At 44.3% G+C, this 20,049-nt stretch overlaps 1 protein-coding gene across 1 annotated transcript in view; it reads right to left on the bottom strand.

Annotated features, from left to right (window-relative positions):
• The window catches only part of LOC115481402 (parathyroid hormone/parathyroid hormone-related peptide receptor-like), a 115,249-nt gene extending 96,418 nt beyond the window's left edge, over nt 1–18,831 (bottom strand). Inside the window, 1 exon segment of the mRNA XM_030220490.1 lies at nt 18,679–18,831. Coding sequence (XP_030076350.1) covers nt 18,679–18,831 — 153 coding nt within the window.
• Nucleotides 18,832–20,049: the final 1,218 nt, after the last annotated feature.

Below are 20,049 nucleotides of genomic sequence, written 5' to 3'. Positions count from 1 at the left end.
AAGCATGAGTAGGGTTACCATATGGCTCTGAAAAAAGGAGGACGGATTGAGCCAGCCGGGTTTTACTTCCATTGCTTGAAAGCAATGGAAGTAAAACCCGGCTGGCTCAATCCATCCTCCTTTTTCTGGAGCCATATGGTAACCCTATGCATGAGTAGGATCCCCTGCTCTGGTTTGTTAAATGCTTCAGGTGTCTTCAAAGCAAAGCAATGCATAAATATAATAAATAGCTACATAAATTAGATTGGCAAGCTATCCTTTTCATTCCACCAGAGCCCTGGTGAGTTCTACTGCTTGTGGAAGTGCTGTTCTCCTGTTCTGAGGCAGCTCATAATGTTTTCTTCTTTTTTTCACATATTTTTATTTATTTGTATTTTGTTCACATTTTTTTCAGTAGTAGCTCAAGGTGAGTATTTCTCTGTCCCTGGAAGTGCCCAAGATCACAAGGAATAGCAGTGGGATTTGAACCCGGTGCTCTAATCACTAGACCATTCCTCCACTCCACATACCTTGCACTATAGTTGTTTCGTTATTCATTTATTTATTAGGATTTATTTACCGCCTTTTTGAAGGAATTCACTCAGAGGGCCTTTTACTAAGACGCGCTGGCGTTTTTAGTGCGCTCTAAAAATAGGCGTGTGCTAAATGTTAGAGATGCCAATGTATTCCTATGGTCATCTTTAGCATTTAGCGTGTGCCTATTTTTACTGCGTACTAAAAACGCCAGCGCGCCTTAGTAAAAGACCAACTTAAGGCGGTGTACAGTAAGAATATATCAAACATGAGCAATAGGCAATTGCAGCAATAAAAATATTCAAATAACAATACAATACGATATTATGGAGAAGTCCCAGGATACATGAATAACCTAATCAACCTTCCTTCTAGGAATACATCAAGAACATCCCGTTCATTCCTAAACCCCCATTATCCTACCTGCAACAGCCTCAAGTATAAATCTACTTACGCTACCTCCTTTTCCTTTATCAGAACCCGATTATGGAATGCTTTACCAAAAGCTGTCAAAACTACCCAAAATCATTTTAACTTTAGGAAATTACTCAAGACCAGCTTATTCAAGAAAGCCAACTCCCAGGATCCAACATAAATCCTAAAGTCCTCCAAAGCAATACATTAATGGACTATTTTGGACTCTTTTTCCTTTCCCTTTTCCCTCCTTTTAACTTGTTCTTCTACACTCTCTGTTTACCACAATATATTGTAATTGATTAATATCCAGGTTGGCGATTGCCTTCTTGTTTAATGTGAGCCACATTGAGCCTGCAAACGTGGGAAAATGTGGGGTATAAATGTGACTAAATAAATAAATAAATATTCTATTGAACACACTTTCCCCACCACAGACCAGATATAACACTGGCAGCTGTGGGGGGAAACTTTCCTCAGACTCACAATCCACCACAGTACAAACAGATACAGCACCAGGTACGACAGGGGCTGCAGTGTTACAAGCTTTAGTCTCCTGTGTAGTCGGAATTGCCACCAGATGCAACAGCAAGGGCTGGGGGTTTCCCTTCTGGTGACACGACCAGCCTGGAGAGGTCCATCTGCAAAGACGCAGGCTGCCCTGCTGATGAGAGCAGCTGCAGGTTTTGCAAGAGCATACCACTAACAGTTACAGCAGTATGCCCCCCCCCCTGGCATGGCATCTCAGGTAGTTGCCATCTTGCCCAGCCCTTGTGGGTCTCTGCATATAAACTGAGGGGCCCTTTTACTAAGCCATGTAGGCGCCTACGCACGGCCAAATTGGACTTACTGCCCGGTTACTGTGTGGCCCTTGTGGTAATTTCAATTTTGGCACGTGCCCACTACATGCGTCTGAAAAATATTTTTCATTTTCTGGCGCGCAGCAGCTACACGTGTCAATGGCTTGCGGTAAGGTCTCAGACCCAAAATGGACGCTCGACAATTTTCATTTTGCCACACATCTGTTTTCGGCAAAAAAAGGCATTTTTTTTGTAGGTGCACTAAAAAAAAAATTCTGCACGAGCCCAAAACACGCGTCTACACTACCGCAGGCCATTTTTCAGCGTACCTTAGTAAAAGGACCCCTGAAGCTTAACAAACAGAGAGCAAACATTTTTATGGGTGGGTCTACCTCTAATTTTGGATAATATGATGTTGCAGGTTAAACATTTACAGGTTAAATTAGATGACTCTTTTAGGATCCTGGGAATTGAGGTGGATAATAAATTATCTCTAGGCTCCCAGGTTCATAAGGTGGTAGTTCCTTCTTATTACTTAAGAAATTAAGAACTATTCAGAAATTTTTCAGTGTCAGTGTTTAAGCTGTTGGTTCAGACCTTGATCGCAGCTGGATTACTGTAACTCTATTGGTTGTTTGAAATCATTGAAGATTAATTACAATGGGTGTGGAATGCAGCAGTTAGGGTTATTTTCACAGCTGATGAATATATCATCCCTTTCTTATCTCGTTTGCATTGGTTACTGCTGGAAGCGAGATTTTAATTTACATAAATACATAAGTATTGCCATACTGGGACAGACCAAAGGTCCATCAAGCTCAGCATCCTGTGTCCAACAGTGGCCAATCCAAGTCACAAGTACCTGGCAAGATCCCCCCAAAAGTACAAAACATTTTATGCTGCTTATCCCAGAAATAGTGGATTTTCCCCAAGTACAATTTAATAATGGTCTATGGACTATGCTAGATAAGTCAAAGGTGGCTGCTTTGACTTATCTGGCAATGTATGGGTTAATGCCTGCATACTTAAGTATACATCTTTCTTTTTCAAATTATACTATTCTTAGACCCACTAGGAATCAATTTTTATTGAAGTTTCCCTCATTTCGAACAAGACAGGGTGAAGAGGATTCTTCAATCTACTTTTTCTTATCAAGCTGCACAATTTTGGAGCTCTCTTCTCTCCTTATATGGATGTGTGGGTATTTTTTTTTTGTTACATTTGTACCCTGCACTTTCCCACTCATGGCAGGCTCAATGCGGCTTACATATTGTATACAGGTACTTATTTGTACCTGGGGCAATGGAGGGTTAAGTGACTTGCCCAGAGTCACAAGGAGCTGCCTGTGCCTGAAGTGGGAATTGAACTCAGTTCCTCAGTTCCCCAGGACCAAAGTCCACCACCCTAGCCACTAGGCCACTCCTCCACTCCACTTATTATAATAATATAAGAATAGTCATACTGGGTCAGACCAATGTCCATCTAGCCCAGTATCCTGCTTCCAACAGTGGCCAATCGAGGTCACAAGTACCTGGCAGAAACCCAATTAGTAGCAACATTCCATACTACCAATTCAAGGGCAAGCAGTGGCTTCCCCCATGTCCATCTCAATAGCAGACTATGGACTTTTCCTCCAGGAACTAGTCCAAATCTTTTTTAAACCCAGAAACATTCACTGCTGTTACCACATCCTCCAGCAAAGAATTCCGGAGCTTAACTATTCATTGAGGGGTCCTTTTACTAAGCTGCAGTAAAAAGGGCCTTGAGCTAGTGGTGGAGGCTGTTTTTGTCACATGCTGTGGCCCTTTTTACCACAGCAGGTAAAAAAGACTGAAACTAACCATGGCCATGCGAGGGGGAGCACTTACTGCCACCTACTAAGGTGGCGATAAGGGCTTCTGTGTTGTCTAATTACTGCCGGGTAACTGTCGTGCTAGAAAAGAGTGCCCTATTTTCCCTAGTGTGGGAAATGGTGAGCTCTAGGACTGGAACTACCACCGGTGCCCATATTGGGACCGGCCATAGCTCCATATTGGCGTGTGGTAAGCCTGTGTTGGGCTTACTGCTGCTTTGTAAAAGGGACCCCTGAGTGAAATAATATTTCCTCCTGCTTGTTTTAAAAGTATTTCCGTGTAACTTCATTGAGTGTCCCCCTAGTCTTTGTACTTTTTGAAAAGTAACAAATGAATTCACTTCTACTCGTTCTACACCACTCAGGATTTTATAGACCTTAATCATATCCCCTCGCAGCCATCTCTTTTCCAAGTTGAAGAGCCCTAACCTCTTTAGCCTTTCCTCATACGAGAGGAGTTCCATCCCCTTTACCATTCGGTCGCTGTTCTTTGAACCTTTTCTAAATCAGCTATATCTTTTTTGCGATACGGTGACCAGAACTGAACACAATACGCAAGGTGAGGTCGCACCATGGAGCGATACTGAGGCATTATAATATTCTCAGTCTTACTTATCATTCCTTTCCTAATAATTCCTAACATCCTGTTTGCTTTTTTTGGCCACCGCCACCTCACACTGAGCAGAAACTTTCAGCGTATTGTCTACAACAACACCTAGATCTTTTTTTGGGTGCTGACCCCCAAAGTGGACCCTAGAATCAATTTTGGAAATTGATTAAGACATTTTTTAAAGAAATTCTATCAGAATTAGAATTGTGATTTTTTTTTTATGACTATTGCACATTCTTTTTATATTGTAATTTCTGAAGTTTGTTCTGTCACTTCTTGTTACCCTCAGCGAACTCTATGGTGTTTGCAGGATATAACAATGTAGTAATAATTAATCATAATCACAGTAGCCTCCCTGTCACATCTGACAACACTGGTGCTAGTTGGTCTGAACATACTTAAAGAAAAAAAAAATAAATTGTGCATTTTGAAAAATTTTCATGCAATCTCACTGGTCCCTTTTTGGCTAGTAGCCTTGTTCAACCATCTCGCTTGGATTATTGCAATTTGCTTCACACCGGTCTTCCGCTCAGCCATCTCTCTCCTCTCCAGTCTGTCCAAAATTCTGCAGCACGACTTATTTTCCGCCAAAATCGTTTTACCCACACTAGCCCACTCCTCAAGTCACTTCACTGGCTCCCTGTCCACTTCTCTTACCGACCTTTAAATGCATCCACTCTTTAGCCCCCCATTACCTCTTCTCTCTCATCTCTCCCTACATTCCACCCCCGTAATCTCCGTTCGCTGGACAAATCTCTCTTGTCGTCCCCCTTCTCCTCCACCGCTAATTCCAGGCTTCGTTCCTTTTCCCTCGCGGCACCTTATGCCTGGAATGGACTTCCTAAGCCTGTACGCCTAGCTCCATCTCTACCTGTTTTCAAATCTATGTTGAAAACCCACCTTTTCACTGCTGCTTTTGGCTCCTAACCACTACTCAATCCCCCTGTTCCTTCTCACCCAGTACTTCCCTCACCCTTAATTGTCTTGTCTGTCTGTATTTTTAGATTGTAAACTCTATCGAGCAGGGACTGTCTCTCTGTGTCAGGTGTTCAGCGCTGCGTGCATCTGGTAGCGCTATACATATAATAATAATAATAATAAAATCAGACAAAAGTGGTTATCTCACAATACTGCTGATCTTTAAGTACCAAGCAATGCAAAAATGTGGCAGAAAGATACTGAACTATTTCCCATCATTTTGGGTACCACAGGCCTGATTAAAAGAAATTTTCAATAACATCTCGATAAGTTGCCAATACATATTCCATCTTATAAAGTCCAGAAGATTTGGCAGGATGCAAATATTATAGTGAGCGTTAGCATTAAATTGAAGAGACTGAAACGATACTCTATATACCCTGGTTTAGGAATGAGGTTCATTACTGTTATGGTATGTGCAAAAATAACACATTTGGAGACATTGCTCCCCGAGAGAAAACTTACCAAAGCAGAGGCAGAAGTGAGCACTGAATACCAGAAAATGAGAAGGAGGCAGCCCTCCATGATCCTTAGCAGGGAAAGCCAGAAGGTAAGAATGAACTTGTAGAAAGGCCGGAGCAAACTGTACAGTTTCTGCTTCTCTTCCCTAAGTCCCCTACTATACTGATCTCAGCACCAATAATCACTTCTTGGATCTTGCCTTCACCCCATAAAACTCTTTGTCACAGAAATAAAATTCTCCATGGTTCATCTCCTCTACATCAAAAAATCTTTGTGTGGTCCTTTTCATTCCTGCTCTGTTCAAATCACTAGCAGGATAGTCCAGAAATGAAGTTACAGCACCGTTGGCTCTCAGATTTTGGTTTCTTCTCCTTCCTCTCCCATACCAGGTTATCCCTGAGAGTCCTGTAATCTTAAAGTCTTGCACTGCTCACCCACTTTATGCCTGAACTCCAGAGTGTCCCTTCCTTGGGGAAAGGGCCAATTGAAAGACACACTGATAGGAAAAGTGGCACCTAGCAGGATGCCAAGAAGAAGGAAACAGAGAGAAAAAGAGAGAGGAGAGGGGGCTTTTCCACACACTTTGTGTACTATGCAAACTCTGTGTGGGACTGGTTTTCAGACAGGGGTGAGTTTAACCCTGTCATTGCCTCTTGCTGCAGAGGCAGTGTCCACAGCCACCAGTAGGGGGAGGCAGTCATGGTCATTGCTGAAGGACCTCTGGTGGCTGGATTCAGGACCTATAATTGTAGAGCTTCAGAGAGGAATATCAACTAGCAGACACCAGCAAAACGTTTTTGGTGGCCCCAACATTTGCCCTTCTCGCCACATGACTCAGGCACCTCTCTCCTTCACTCCCTCCTGCACATTATTTCTATCTTTTCCCTACCCCCTCTCCCACTTTCTTTCTCACTCCTCTCAGCTCTTCTGCCCCCCCCCCCCCGACACTCTTTTTCCCTTCCTTTTCTCAGCAAGCTCATCTTTCTCTCTCCATTCCCTCCCCCCAGACATTCTGTATCCCCTCTCTCCATCTCTAATTCTTTCTCCCCCAGTAGTGTATGTCTTTCCCGTCCTCCCTCCTCCTGTGGCATTGTGATTCTTTGGTTTCCATGGCATAGCTCCCCAGCATCCATCACTCTTCAGCAGTGGCTTCAGCTGCTGCTACTTTGAGCATGTGTCTGTGCTGTGCTGGCGAAGTGCGCATGCATGTTAACGTATGTGCATGCCACCCAAAAGCAACAGACAGATGCCATTTTCAGCCCCTCAAGTTAGTATCAGGCCCCCAAGCATTTTTCTGCTAATATCTACCTGTAATCTCAGGGTTAACTTGAGATTCAACAGTTCATATCAAAACACAGGTCAGTCAGTCTCTGCCAAGGTGGATAACATGTCCCTGACTTAATTAATGGCATCTGGAAAGCTCTCCAGATAAAGTATACTAATGATTTGATTAGACTGTCAGACTTGTGATAGGATCCAAAGCAATGACTCTTGGTGATTTGAGATCCAATCTCTCCCTGCCACCCAATTCACCGTGTTACCCTCAGTAACCCACTGGCCTTCTGCTTACTGACGCATGTATCACTCTAGTGTGGAATCTCGTGTAGGCATGGGGGCTTTTCCAAGGCATTAATCATTAGGTCTAGCTTGCTCTGGGAAAGTTTAACCCCTTTTCATGCTATCCTGTGGAATTTGGAGGAATTTACATAGTACCATACAGTGGGCCAAGTGGAGGTGCAATTACTAACCTGTTTATGATTGGACCCTGAGCTGCTGGAAGATTGTATAGGGGGGAGGGGAGGATTATTAAAGGCTATCACTTTTTATCATTTGTATATCTCTACAAAACATATACTGAAACCCCTCTGCTTGTCTGTGTTGGCCATTCCTAGCACTTAAATACAGAAACGGCTGATTCCAAAGACAGAGTAAAGGTAATAAAATCAATACAAAGGGTTCACCAGCTAAAGAACAGACACAAAAATTCTCAGCCAAAAACTTCTGTACTAATCCTCAGAATTAACATCAACCAGAAGAGCAGTATAAACTCCAAGATGACAAAGAGTCCACCTTGGGACAAAAAAAGGCTTCAAAGAGAGAGGCAGATACACACTTTCACTCCAGGAGAAGTGGTGAGTCTGGTGAACCCAGCAGCACCTGAAGATCAATGGAACTGATTTTAGTGCTGTGAGACTTTAATAGTGAAAGACTGAGCACTCTAAAGGTGGTTACAGCAGGGGCGTAGCTATGGGGGGCCACGGGGGCCTGGGCCCCTGTAAATTTCATCCGGGCCCCCGGATTGGCTGGCAAGGGGACCCCCGCCAGCAAAGGTAGCTTGTGGGGGGGGGGGGGGGGAGTCAAAAGTGGCAGGGGAGGGTCAGCGGGAGGGAGTCAAAAGTGGAGGAGGCCAGGACTAAATCTGTGGGGACCCATGCCCCCGTGGCCCCACCTAGCTACGCCCCTGCTATGCACTGCCAGGTCAATGATCCAGTTTTGAAGTCAGATCTTCTGCTCTCCAGATCAGCTGCAGCTGAAGATTTATGTTCTGGGAGAAAGAGGGGGTAGAAGGACTGCAGAGATCACTGCTTAAGGGAGATACCTAGTGACTGAATTCTTCTGGTCCCTAATCAGCTTTAGAGGCCGACTGAATTTCAGTTTTGGTTATGGTACCGAAACTGGCCCAAACCCTTTTTCTGCCTGGTTTTGGCCAAAACTGACCATGTGTTTTCAGTTGAAGCTGAAAATTTGGGCTTTGTCCTGTCTCCCTCCCTCCTTCCCCCTCACCCCTGAACAGGAGTTGCCTCTCCCCCCTGCCTACATGTAGATGTCCCTCTGGGGCCTATCTTACAAGCCCTGGTGGTCTAGGGGTGTAGTCAGGGTAGGAGTGCTCTCCAATCACTCCTGCCCATAATGGCTCTGCTCTCAAAATGTCTGCCATGGCCTCAGCTGCATGTGGAGGGACATAATCAAATGGGGACGACCATCTCTAAGGGCGTCCATCTCTAAGGATGTTCTGGCGAAGGGGCGGGGAAACCAGTAATATCGAAACAAGATGGACATCCACCTTTCGTTTCGATAATATGGTCGGGGACGCCCAAATCTCAACATTTAGGTCGACTTTAGAGATGGTCGACCTAAATGAGATGGTCGTCCCTGGTTTTCGGCCATAATGGAAACCGAGGACGCCCATCTCAAAAATGACCAAATCCAAGCCCTTTGGTCGTGGGAGGAGCCAGCATTCATAGTGCACTGGTCCTCCTCACATGCCAGGACACCAACCGGGCACCCTAGGGGGCACTGCAGTGGACTTCACAAATTGCTCCCAGGTGCATAGCTCCCTTACCTTGGGTGCTGAGCCCCCCAAACCCTGCCTAAAACCCACAACTGTACACCACTACCTAACCCTTAGGGATGAAGGGGGGCACCTACATGTGGGTACAGTGGGTTTCAGAGGGCTCATATTTACCACCACAAGTGTAACAGGTGGGGGGGGATGGGCCTGGGTCCGCCTGCCTGAAGTGCACTGCACTCACTAAAAACTGCTCCAGGGATCTGCATACTGCTGTGATGGAGCTGGGTATGACATTTGAGGCTGGCATAGAGGCTGGAAAAAAATGTTTAAAATTTTTTTTTAGGGTGGTAGGGGGTTGGTGACCACTGGGGGAGTAAGGGGAAGTCATCCCTGATTCCCTCCGGTGGTCATCTGGTCAGTTTGGACACCTTTTCGAGGCTTGGTCGTGAAAAAAAGTGAACAAGTAAAGTAGACCAAATACTCGTCAGGGACGCCCTTCTTTTTTCCATTATCGGCCGAGGATGCCCATCTCTTAACCACGCCCCCGTCCCATCTTCGGTACACTGCTGACACCCCCCCCCCCCCTCGTGAACTTTGTTCGTCCCCGCGATGGAAAGCAGTTGAGGACGCAAAAAATCGGCTTTCGATTATGCTGATTTGGGCGACCTCGGGAGAAGACGCCCATCTCCCAATTTGTGCTGGAAGATGGGCGTCCTTCAATAAGCTAGATAGTCACTCCCTCAGTTGCACATACTAGACTTCAATCTACTCATCACTCAACCCTGTCTACTAAGCCGCTCTAGCAGCTGCTGTGCCCTAATGCCGACACAGCCCATTCACTTTTGAATGGGCTGTGTCGGCATTGCAGTGCAGCAGCCGCTAGCTCAGCTTAGTAAACGGAGAGGGGGAGGGGTCAGTTTTTTTTGGCCCATCTCAATGGAACTCCCTACATTTTACCATTTGTTCTGAACAGTCTTACCAACACTTTAAGGTCGCTTAAAAAAACCACTTACTTTCTATAGCCTTCCCTACTATGTATTGGCGGGCTGGCTGGTGGTGTAGCCGTGTGCTCCTTGCTTGCTTGCTTTACTCCCTATTTTCTCACTCTCTCAATTTCTCTTATCTTTATGACGGTGTTCTTTCCCTTATTCTATTGTTTTTAAAGTAATGATTGTAAATCTTGTATACTAAGCCTCAATAAACTAAACTCTAGTAGCAATTTTGTGAGTCAAAATCAGAGTTGTATTAGTTCGCAGTGATCGCCAGTTACTACTATCTCTATCTCTGATTTTGACTTTGTGTTATTTTCAGTGCTCCAGTAGTATCATATGCTCAACAGAACATCAGCATATCGACCCCTGATGAAGGCTTTATAGCCGAAACACGGACCGTGTACGGTCCTAATAAAGTCTGTTTGGAGTTCTCATTCCGTGAGTTCTGACTGGTTTCTTGGATTGGATTTTCTTCCACTCTGCATTTGTTTTCCTTGAAACAGGTCTAGACCAAAACGTCTTAACTTTTAGCCCTTGACATTTTCGCTTTGTTCCCTTATGGCAACAAAAACATCCAAGTTATGGGAACATCCAAGTTATGGGAACACCCAAATCCTGCCCCCAATACACTCTCTTGTCATTTGGACAAACTGCAGAGAAAAATGCCTTAAAAATGTGTTTTGAAAATAGCGATTTGGATGTTTTGGACAAAAAGGTCTATCTGCCGCTTTGTGCTGCTTTTTGGACATTTTTCTGTTTTGCAAAATGAGCCCCTGTGCCTATTTGGGTGATTCTAAAGAATTTCCAGGCTCTGTTGGGTTTCATGACGATGCAGCATTTCAATCAAACTTGTGAAGTGCAGAAGCTAGATCCTATGAAAAAAGAACCTGCAGTGATCATTTTTAAGCACAAGTACTGGTCAGCTTATAGTGTTAACAGGGAAATGACATTACAATTAAATTAAGTGTATATATTAGAAAATAATTTGAGAAATGCACTGCTCTTGATTGTAATTTTTCAGAGCCACTTAGTCTTCACATTCAGTAATCTCAATGTGCTTTTTTTTATTCTGGATTGTGCCAACAGTGAAGACCAGCGTCTGCACCTCGTTACCCTATTCTGTATGAATCCACATCATCCTTAATCAGTGTTATAACTAAATACAAAACAGGAAACATCTGAATGCTACTTTCTCTTCTTGTACAAAGTTTGGGCAAACATAAAAAGCTGGTAATCGTGATTTTTTTTTACATGTTCTCACAAAGTTTCTGTCTCAGAGGATATTTAATTACATCTGCATTTACTTGGGAACCTAAACGTGCCAGACTTGTGAAGTCCTTGTTAAAATGGCACTCCCAGTTGTCAGCCTGTGCTTGAAGTTCCTGGGAGTCTGGGACTGGAGGGTAATAATCTCCTGTGGGGTTTAGCAGAGGGCTGCTGACAATCCCCAGTGGGCCTCATTGGTTCACATTCACACAACCAAACTTTAGATTTTGGTTTCAGTTTTGGATTCAGCCAAAACCAGGCAATAGCCTTTGGCTGCAGTTTCGGTCGAAAATGTTTAGACTGTTTCGGTAGCAGTTTTGGTTTCGGCCGAAACCGAGGGGGGAAAAAACAGTTTCAGTTGGCCTCTAATCAACCGCAGCTGAAAATTTATATTCTGTGGAGACAGAGGATAGTAGAAGGAGAGAAATGATCATTGCTTAAGGTTGACATCTAGTGGTAAGAGCAGCAGCTGAGAACAAGGGAAACCAGGGCTAAAATCTCACTGCCGCCTCTTGTGATCTTGGGTAAGTCACGCAAACCTCATAGAAACAGAGAAAACATGAAAAAAATGAAGGCAGATAAAGACCATGTGGTCTATCCATTCTGCCCATCCATCCTGTAGAAATTGTGCTGGAGCAACAGAATCAACTGGAATAAAAGGGACGCTGTGCTCCCGTGCGGAGCAGGTAGGCACTTTTGTGCTTGCATTTTGGGGGATTGTAGTCACGTTTGATGTGAAATCAGCTTTCAGCTGTTCTCTTTATCTTAGATAATTACAAACGACCGCTGATGCAGGCGCTTCACGCCGAAACATAGCCTGTGTCAGGTCAATGATATATGATGCGCCATTAAAGGCTTCTACAGGGAATGTTGCTAATGGAGGAGTAGCCTAGTGGTTAGTGCAGTGGACTTTGATCCTGAGGAACTGAGTTAAATTCCCACTGCAGCTCCTTGTGACTCTGGGCAACTCACTTAACCCTCCATTGCCCCAGGTACAAAATAAGGACCTGTATATGCAATGTAAACTGCTTTGAATGTAATTGCAAAACCTCAGAAAGATGATATATCAAGTCCCATTAATAAGATTCCAGGCACAATCTGAAAGAGTAGCAACATTCCATGTAGAACCCAAAAGAATAGCAAGATTCCGGAATCGCAAAGAGTAAGAAGGGCAGAGGACTTTGATCCTGGGGAACTGGGTTCGATTCCCACTGCAGCTGCTTCTGACTCTTGGCAAGTCACTTAACCCTCCATTGCCCCTGGTACAAAATAAGTACCTGAATATATGTAAACCGCTTTGAATGTAGTTGCAAAAACCTCAGAAAGGCGGTATATCAAGTCCCATTTCCCTTCCCTCTTTGTTTTTCTTTGCCCAAACAGACCTCCATCAGAGGCATGTACAAGTATGTTCTTGTCATCATGTGGGTTCATTTTTTGGGGCTAAATATACTGGCATATACTGCAAAGCTCTAAAAACATTTTTATTCGAAAAATATGTATTGGGTAAATCTTGAAAAGGAGGTACATTTTTAATGTTTTTACTTGTGTTTTTAATTGATTGTAATTCCTGGTATGTCCCAGTCTCTTTTGATTGTTTGTAAATTGCACTGAACTCTGTTGGTTATGTTGCGATCTATAAGAAATAATGTAAAGTAAAGTAAAAGGCATATAAAGGGAAAAAATATCTTTATAAAATTACCCTCTGAGTGCTGAGAATGTGAGAGTTTTAGGTTCCTCAGCCCCAATTGGTCCTATCTGATAATACAGCAGAGATGCTGATCGAAGGAAACCAATGGATTGATTATAAGAAGGAGCAGGGTGAGGTGCAAATCAGACTGTGCAAGTTCCCTTCCCTGGTAGATAGTTTGTTACAGTTTATTCACATTTACTGTACCACCTTATCTGAACGGCAGGCCAAAGCGGTGTAACGGCTAAGAACAAAGAAAAGAATGGAACTAAACGTATAGGATGGGAAAGAGCCATTCAAAACTGTTTCTCATCCTTTACCTTAGAAACAAAATCCAACAGCAAGAAGAGAAAAATAATCTAATCAATTACCTGATGCCCAGAGGCACCACAATTTCAAAATGATTGAGGGGTGCCAAACACAATGCAATTTGTTCCTCCCTGGACACAATGAAGGCGCTTGCTCAATTTTGAGGATGCTCAGCACCCACTGGCACCCACAGAACTGACTTCAATGACACTCCCCCCCCCCCCCCCTCTAGTACAATCCTTTCCCTCCACTCCCATATCTTTCCTGGCTTCAATTAGATGTCCAAATCAGGGGTGTAGCCAGACCATGACAGGAGGGAGTGTGCCAAAGCCCAAGATGGGGGGGGGGAGCACATTTTTGGCCTGCCTCCCTGCCACCACCACTTCCGCCCCCCCCTGCCGCCGCTCACCCCCCCCCCCCCCACCGCCACTGCGAAGGTACCTTGGCTGATGGGGGTCCCCAACCCCCGCCAGCTAAAGCGTTTGTCCCACACCGATCTCACATTGCCTTGCGCCCTGTCCTGTTTTCATTCGCTGTGCACACTCATTTTAATGAAACTGAGCATGCACCAGGCAATGTGAGACCAGTTTAGGACAAACGCTTTAGCTGGTGGGGGTTGGGGACCCCTGTCAGCCAAACCGGGGGCTTTTTTGGAGGGATGCTAGGGGGGTTACAGGGGCTGGAGACCCACCAGATCTCTGGCCCCCTGAACTTGGGTCAGGGGGACTGGAGGTCCACCGGACCTGCAGCCCCCATGTTGCTGACTCAGGGTGGGGGATCGGGGTTCCTACTCCTGAGAGAGCTGGATTGTGGAACTTGCTAGCATGCAAATGCATGCTGGACAGGGCTCACCATTCCTCCCCAATGGTCTGCAAACCCTAACGCCAGCTCCGAGCTGGCGTAGGGTTTGCCGTGGACAGTGCACCAATGTTTGGCGCGCTGCTCGCTGCTCATCAGGGAGGAATATGTTTAGCATGCATTTGCATGCTACTTACGCTGTGTTTTGCATGCTAGTTGCACTCAGAGCCCACAAGTGCATTGTTTCACACACTCGGGGGCTCTGATCATGGGGGGGGGGTGACAAACGCAGGCGCTAGTATGGCGCTAATAGTCTCTAGCGCCTACATTTGCTTCTGATCATCGGCCCATCAGTGCATTCCAAGCCTCATTCTGGAGTCACTAGAGATTTTGACTACATTCCAAAAGGAATATCCTGGCAACTTCTTCTGTGGTTTTGCAGGATTCCTGCAATCCCCATTCCCATGCAACTGTCTAGTTTGTAGTTAAAGGTATAACTCCAATGATGGGCACATACCTCGTGGGGCTTGTGCTATAGAATAGAACTGAGGATCATTCTACAACAGCACCAATCAGTGTGTTTCTCACAATGTCTGTGCTATCGAATAGGATAGGGGATTATTCTACTACAGCGATACTTAGCATGGCACTTTGGCTCTGTGTTATGCACTAGAATTGTGAATTGCAACAATTGTATTCCCGATCTTTCAGGAAAACCCCAAAGTTTAAATCTCCCTTTTAGTGTGTGTCATCTGCAGTGGAAATTCACACATAGAGACCACATGCCATTGACTGAAAAACAGCAGCTCTGGGTTCCTCTTATTCTTCCTTTTGGAGTTGGCACAGATTAAGCTGCTCACTGGTCAATATCCTTTTTTCTATATCCCTATCTAGGCAGAAAGTTTTCCGTCACTTGTGCTTTTGTACATGGCTATACAAGCCCTGTCTCTGACGTTTCAAAGCTGGTGCTCTGCCACTTTTAAATACCTCTCCCTTTCTTATCTCTTTGCTGGAGCAGAGCACAGATTACATTGTCCATAAGGGTAGGCTGCAAGTGGACACTCCACAACTTCCCCAGCAGCTATTCCAGCACCCCAGATCAGAAGATACTAGAAGACTGGAAATCTTTCAGTCTTCCTCATACACTTTCCATGCCTCCCCCCCCCCCCCCCCCCCACAACAAGGATATTTATCACCTCATTATATTGAGATGGCCGTAGTATATCAATATATAATACAGACGTTAAAATCATTTTGTGCAAGAATGTTTGAATGAATGATTCCACTGCTGAAGACTTTGCACTGGTTACCAGTGGCAGCTACTATCACATTTAAAATACTGTATCTGGCTTTCCCCCCCAAAAATGTACATTAATTGTCCGCCTTATATGATATCACTGTGGAAGATCAGACCAAATTTAGTGTCAAATCGTTTGATTCATGCCAAGAAATGTGAACTCCCAGTGGCTTCCTTTACATGCTTGGTTTCATCCCATAAGAAACTCTTATCAGTTCCAAGTATGTGGAATTCTTTACCTGTTAAAAGTAGATGTAAGAAGAATTTTCTTAAATTCAGAAACTACTAAAATCTTGGCTGTACACTAAGTATCTAATAGATCTGTCATTCAAGTTGTAGTTTATAATATGTACTTTGAAGACTGTCTAATTTAGGAGAACTTGTTTGTCTGTTGTGCTGTAAACCAGGCCTGAGTTAAGGGTATATAAAACTATTGTTTATTATTATCATTATCATTCTGTACACACAGAGGACAGGAAGAAAGAATAGTTTGGTAATCACAGATTCAGGTTCCAATCCTACACCACTATACATCCTGCTGTGACCTTTAGTAAATTGCTCAGTCTCTGTACTCTAAATTTAGATTATAAACCCTGGAAGAGTAATTTGGATGTTAAACCATCCTCCATGCCTTTCCCGTTCCATGGACACAACCACATTTGTCTCCCTATCTATAGACAGGCATAGAATTCTCTCCAAACACACAGGAATCCAAGGCAATTTCTGCAAAGCTTTTGAAGGCTCTTAAGTGCACTGAGCAGCCACAGGTAGGTACCAAGACAGAGGAGTGGATTAGAAACCAGTGACAGGTCCTGGGGCTGATTTTGTTCAATAATTTTGTAAGTGATATTGCAAAGGGATTAGAAGGAAAATTTGCTTTTTGGTTTGATATGTCAGCTAAAGCAGCTGCCTAGTCACTGCCCACGATGGTGGAAAGAAGGGCACACAAAGAACTTATTTGGCGGGACCAGGCCTGGGGCCAACCTTAAAGCTGGAGGACTAAGGAAGCAAGACATCAGACTGTTCACACACACAAAATTCCAGACCACACCACGAGGTAACATAAAACTGGAGCTTTTACTGTACTGACAATGGATGAAGCACCAGTTATTTATTTATTTTATTATTAGGATTTATTTACCACCTTTTTGAAGAAATTCACTCAAGGCGGTTGTACAGTAAGAATAGATCAAACATGAGCAATAGGCAATTACAGCAATAAAAATATCCAAATAACAATACAAAGTATGGCATAGTAGACTACTTACAATGTCAAAGTAATAGAACATTTTAATTGATAGTGAAGGGTAAAGCAAAGATGGAACATATAGATAGGTAAGAGAGTAAGAAGAGTTAGAGTAAGGGACTAATTTAAAGAAAGTTGCACATGAGGTCAGAGAGATGGTTAAATTTTATTTTAGTTATATTTGTACCCCGCGCTTTCCCACTCATAGCAGGTTCAATGCAGCTTACATATTATATACAGGCACTTATTTGTACTTGGGGCAATGGAGGGTTAAGTGACTTGCCCAGAGTCACAAGGAGCTGCCTGTGCCTGAAGTGGGAATCAAACTCAGTTCCTCAGTTCCCCAGGACCAAAGTCCACCACCCTAACCACTAGGCCACTCCTCCACTGTTGCTACTATTTGAAATTCTACATGGAATGTTGCTATTCCACTAGCAACATTCCATGCAGAAGTCGGCCCTTGCAGATCACCAATGTGGCTGCGCAGGCTTCTACATGAAATGTTGCTAATGGAATAGCAACATTCCATGTAGAATCTCCAATTGTAGCAACATTCCAAGTAGAATCTCCAATAGTATCTATTTTATTTTTGTTACATTTCTACCCTGCGCTTTCCCACTCATGGCAGGCTCAATGCAGCTTACATGGGGCAATGGAGGGTTAAGTGACTTGCCCAGAGTCACAAGGAGCTGCCTGTGCCTGAAGTGGGAATCCAACTCAGTTCCTCAGGACCAAAGTCCACCACCCTAACCACTAGGCCACTCCTCCACTGTTGCTACTATTTGAGCTATTCCACTAGCAACATTCCATGCAGAAGTCGGCCCTTGCAGATCACCAATGTGGCTGCGCAGGCTTCTACATGGAATGTTGCTAGTGGAATAGCAACATTCCATGTAGAATCTCCAATAGTATCTATTTTATTTTTGTTACATTTGTACCCTGCGCTTTCCCACTCATGGCAGGCTCAGTGCGGCTTACATGGGGCAATGGAGGGTTAAGTGACTTGCCCAGAGTCACAAGGAGCTGCCTGTGCCTGAAGTGGGAATTGAACTCAGTTCCTCAGGACCAAAGTCCACCACCCTAACCACTAGGCCACTCCTCCACTCAGCTAGGGTAGGAGTGGATAAACAAATGTTACTTTTATTATAAATGGAAACTTTATTAAACAAACAATGGTGGACTCTTATAGGTTGCAGTTTTCAGGCTCAGGAGCAATTCTCAAAGGGAAAGATTATACCTGCTTTTTCTGCGGGTATTTTGAAAACAAAAGACAAGTCAAACTCCAACTTATTTATAGCGGATATCCAGTTCTCCATAGTTGATAGCACAGTTCAGTGAGATGTTACATTTTAAAGAAGTTGATAGTCACACACGTTACTTAAATACCTTTTTCTGCGGTAACCTGGTACAGTTAAACATGGTTTATTCTCTTAAACTTCCTCTACTCCACCACAGATGTAGTGTCCCATAGAAGTGATGTACGGGACTGCCTGGGTGGTAAGGCTGAGTGTCTCAAGAATTTCCTTGCTCCTTCCCAAAGAAAACTACATGGGGTGAGAAGGGTCCCCACACACCCTCATTATAGCATGCCAGCACTGGGTTTCGGATCTGTCACTTGCCCTTCGATGGGGTCATGCCTCTCAAATTGCAGGACATCCTGGTATCCTGGGGACTAAGCAATTCATTTCACAGAAGTATTGGTGGTCTACACTCGACCATGATGTGCAAGAATTTGTTGCCGCTTGTCCAGAGTGTGCCCAGCATAAAGCCGATCATCAAAGGGTCTCCTTGTGCCTCTACTGGTGCCTGAGAAATCATGTACCCATATAGCCATGGACTTCATTACTGATCCCACTCAGCCAAGATAACTCACCCACTATAATTACCACTCAGCCAAGATAACTCACCTACTATAACTACCTAATCACTATAACTACCTAATCACCCCTTTCTTCTTCCTCCTACCCTTACCTAATCTCGACACAATATTAAATGTATCTGTCACCCTGCAATGACTTTGCTAACAAAATATGTAAGCCACATTGAACCCGCAATGACTATGTTAACAAAACTATGTAAGCCACATTGAGCCTGCAAATAGATGGGATAATGTGGGATACAAATGCAATAAATAAATAAATAAATAAATAAAATCTTCCTACATCTGAAGGACACACAGCCATTTGGGTTGTGGTAGACCAGTTTTCTAAAATGGCACACTTTGTACCCATGTCTAGCCTCCTTTCAGCTGTGAAACTGGTGCAACACTTCATCACGGCTATTTTTCGCCTCCACGGGCTACCAGAATCGATCATGTCTGACTGTGGAGTGCAATTTGTGTCTAAATTTTGGCAAGCCTTGAATCAGGCCCTTGGTGTGAAGCTACATTTCTCCTAGGGATATCACCCACAACCTAACGGTCAAATGGAACGCATCAATCAATGCTTGAAACAATTTCTGAGAATGTATGTTACAGATCACCATGACAATTGGAGTCAGTTGCTTCCTTGGGCAGAGTTTGCCCCTAACTATAGAGTGAGCTTGGCTACAGGGTCTTCCCCATTCTACATTGTGTATGGATGACATCCTCGCATACCGTTTCCATTGAAAACTAACTCAGATGTCCCAGTGGCTGCCAAAGCGATAACCTCCCTCCAGTCCATTTGGTCTTCCATCCAGAAGACACTTCAATTAACCTCTGCTCGCATGAAGCGTCAAGCGGATAAGCATCGGAGATTGGAGCCCCAGTTCCAGCCTGGTGATTTGGTTTGGTTGTCTACTCGTAATCTTTGACTGAAGACTCCTTCCTCTCGATTTGTGCCACGATTTGTGGGCCCTTCCCCATCCTGAGACAAATTAATCCAGTCTGCTATCAGCTTAAATTGCTGCCCACTCTGCTGGTACACAACACATTTCATGTGTCCTTGCTCAAACCCGTGGTTTTAAGAAAAGGTTCCTTGCCCGCTTTGCCTTCTAGTCCTGCTATATCAGCCTCCCAAGGGGAATATGAAGTCCGTGACATCCTTGATGCTCGGCGCCTCAGGGGACAACTTCAGTATCTCATTTCCTGGAAAGGGTATGGACCAGCGGAAAATTCCTGGGAAGCTGCTACTCATGTGCATTCTCCAGTATTGGTCAGATGTTTCCATCGCCTCTTTCCTAATAAGCCTAAACCCTGGTCCCGAGGTAGAGGGGGCCCTTGAGAAGGAGTGATGTTATGATTCTGCTGAGACAGGCAGGGGAATGACTGGGACTCGCTTCTGATTTACCTGTCAGGGATTCAGCTGACGTCTGAAGCAGCAGTTGTCAGGAGTAAGACCTAGTGGTTAGTGCAGTGGACTTTGATCCTGGGGAACTGAGTTTGATTCCCACTGCAGCTCCTTGTGACTCTGGGCAAGTCACTTAACCCTCCATTGCCCCTGGTACAAAGTAAGTACCTGAATATATGTAAACTGCTTTGAATGTAGTTGCAAAAACCTCAGAAAGGCGGTATATCAAGTTCCATTTCCCTTTCCCTATTTGAGATTCCACAT

Source organism: Microcaecilia unicolor, chromosome 12 (assembly GCF_901765095.1).
Source record: "Microcaecilia unicolor chromosome 12, aMicUni1.1, whole genome shotgun sequence".
NCBI classification, from domain to species: domain Eukaryota; kingdom Metazoa; phylum Chordata; class Amphibia; order Gymnophiona; family Siphonopidae; genus Microcaecilia; species Microcaecilia unicolor.
The sequence above is the reverse complement of the archived record's forward strand: the minus strand, read 5'-3'. Positions and strand labels throughout refer to the sequence as shown.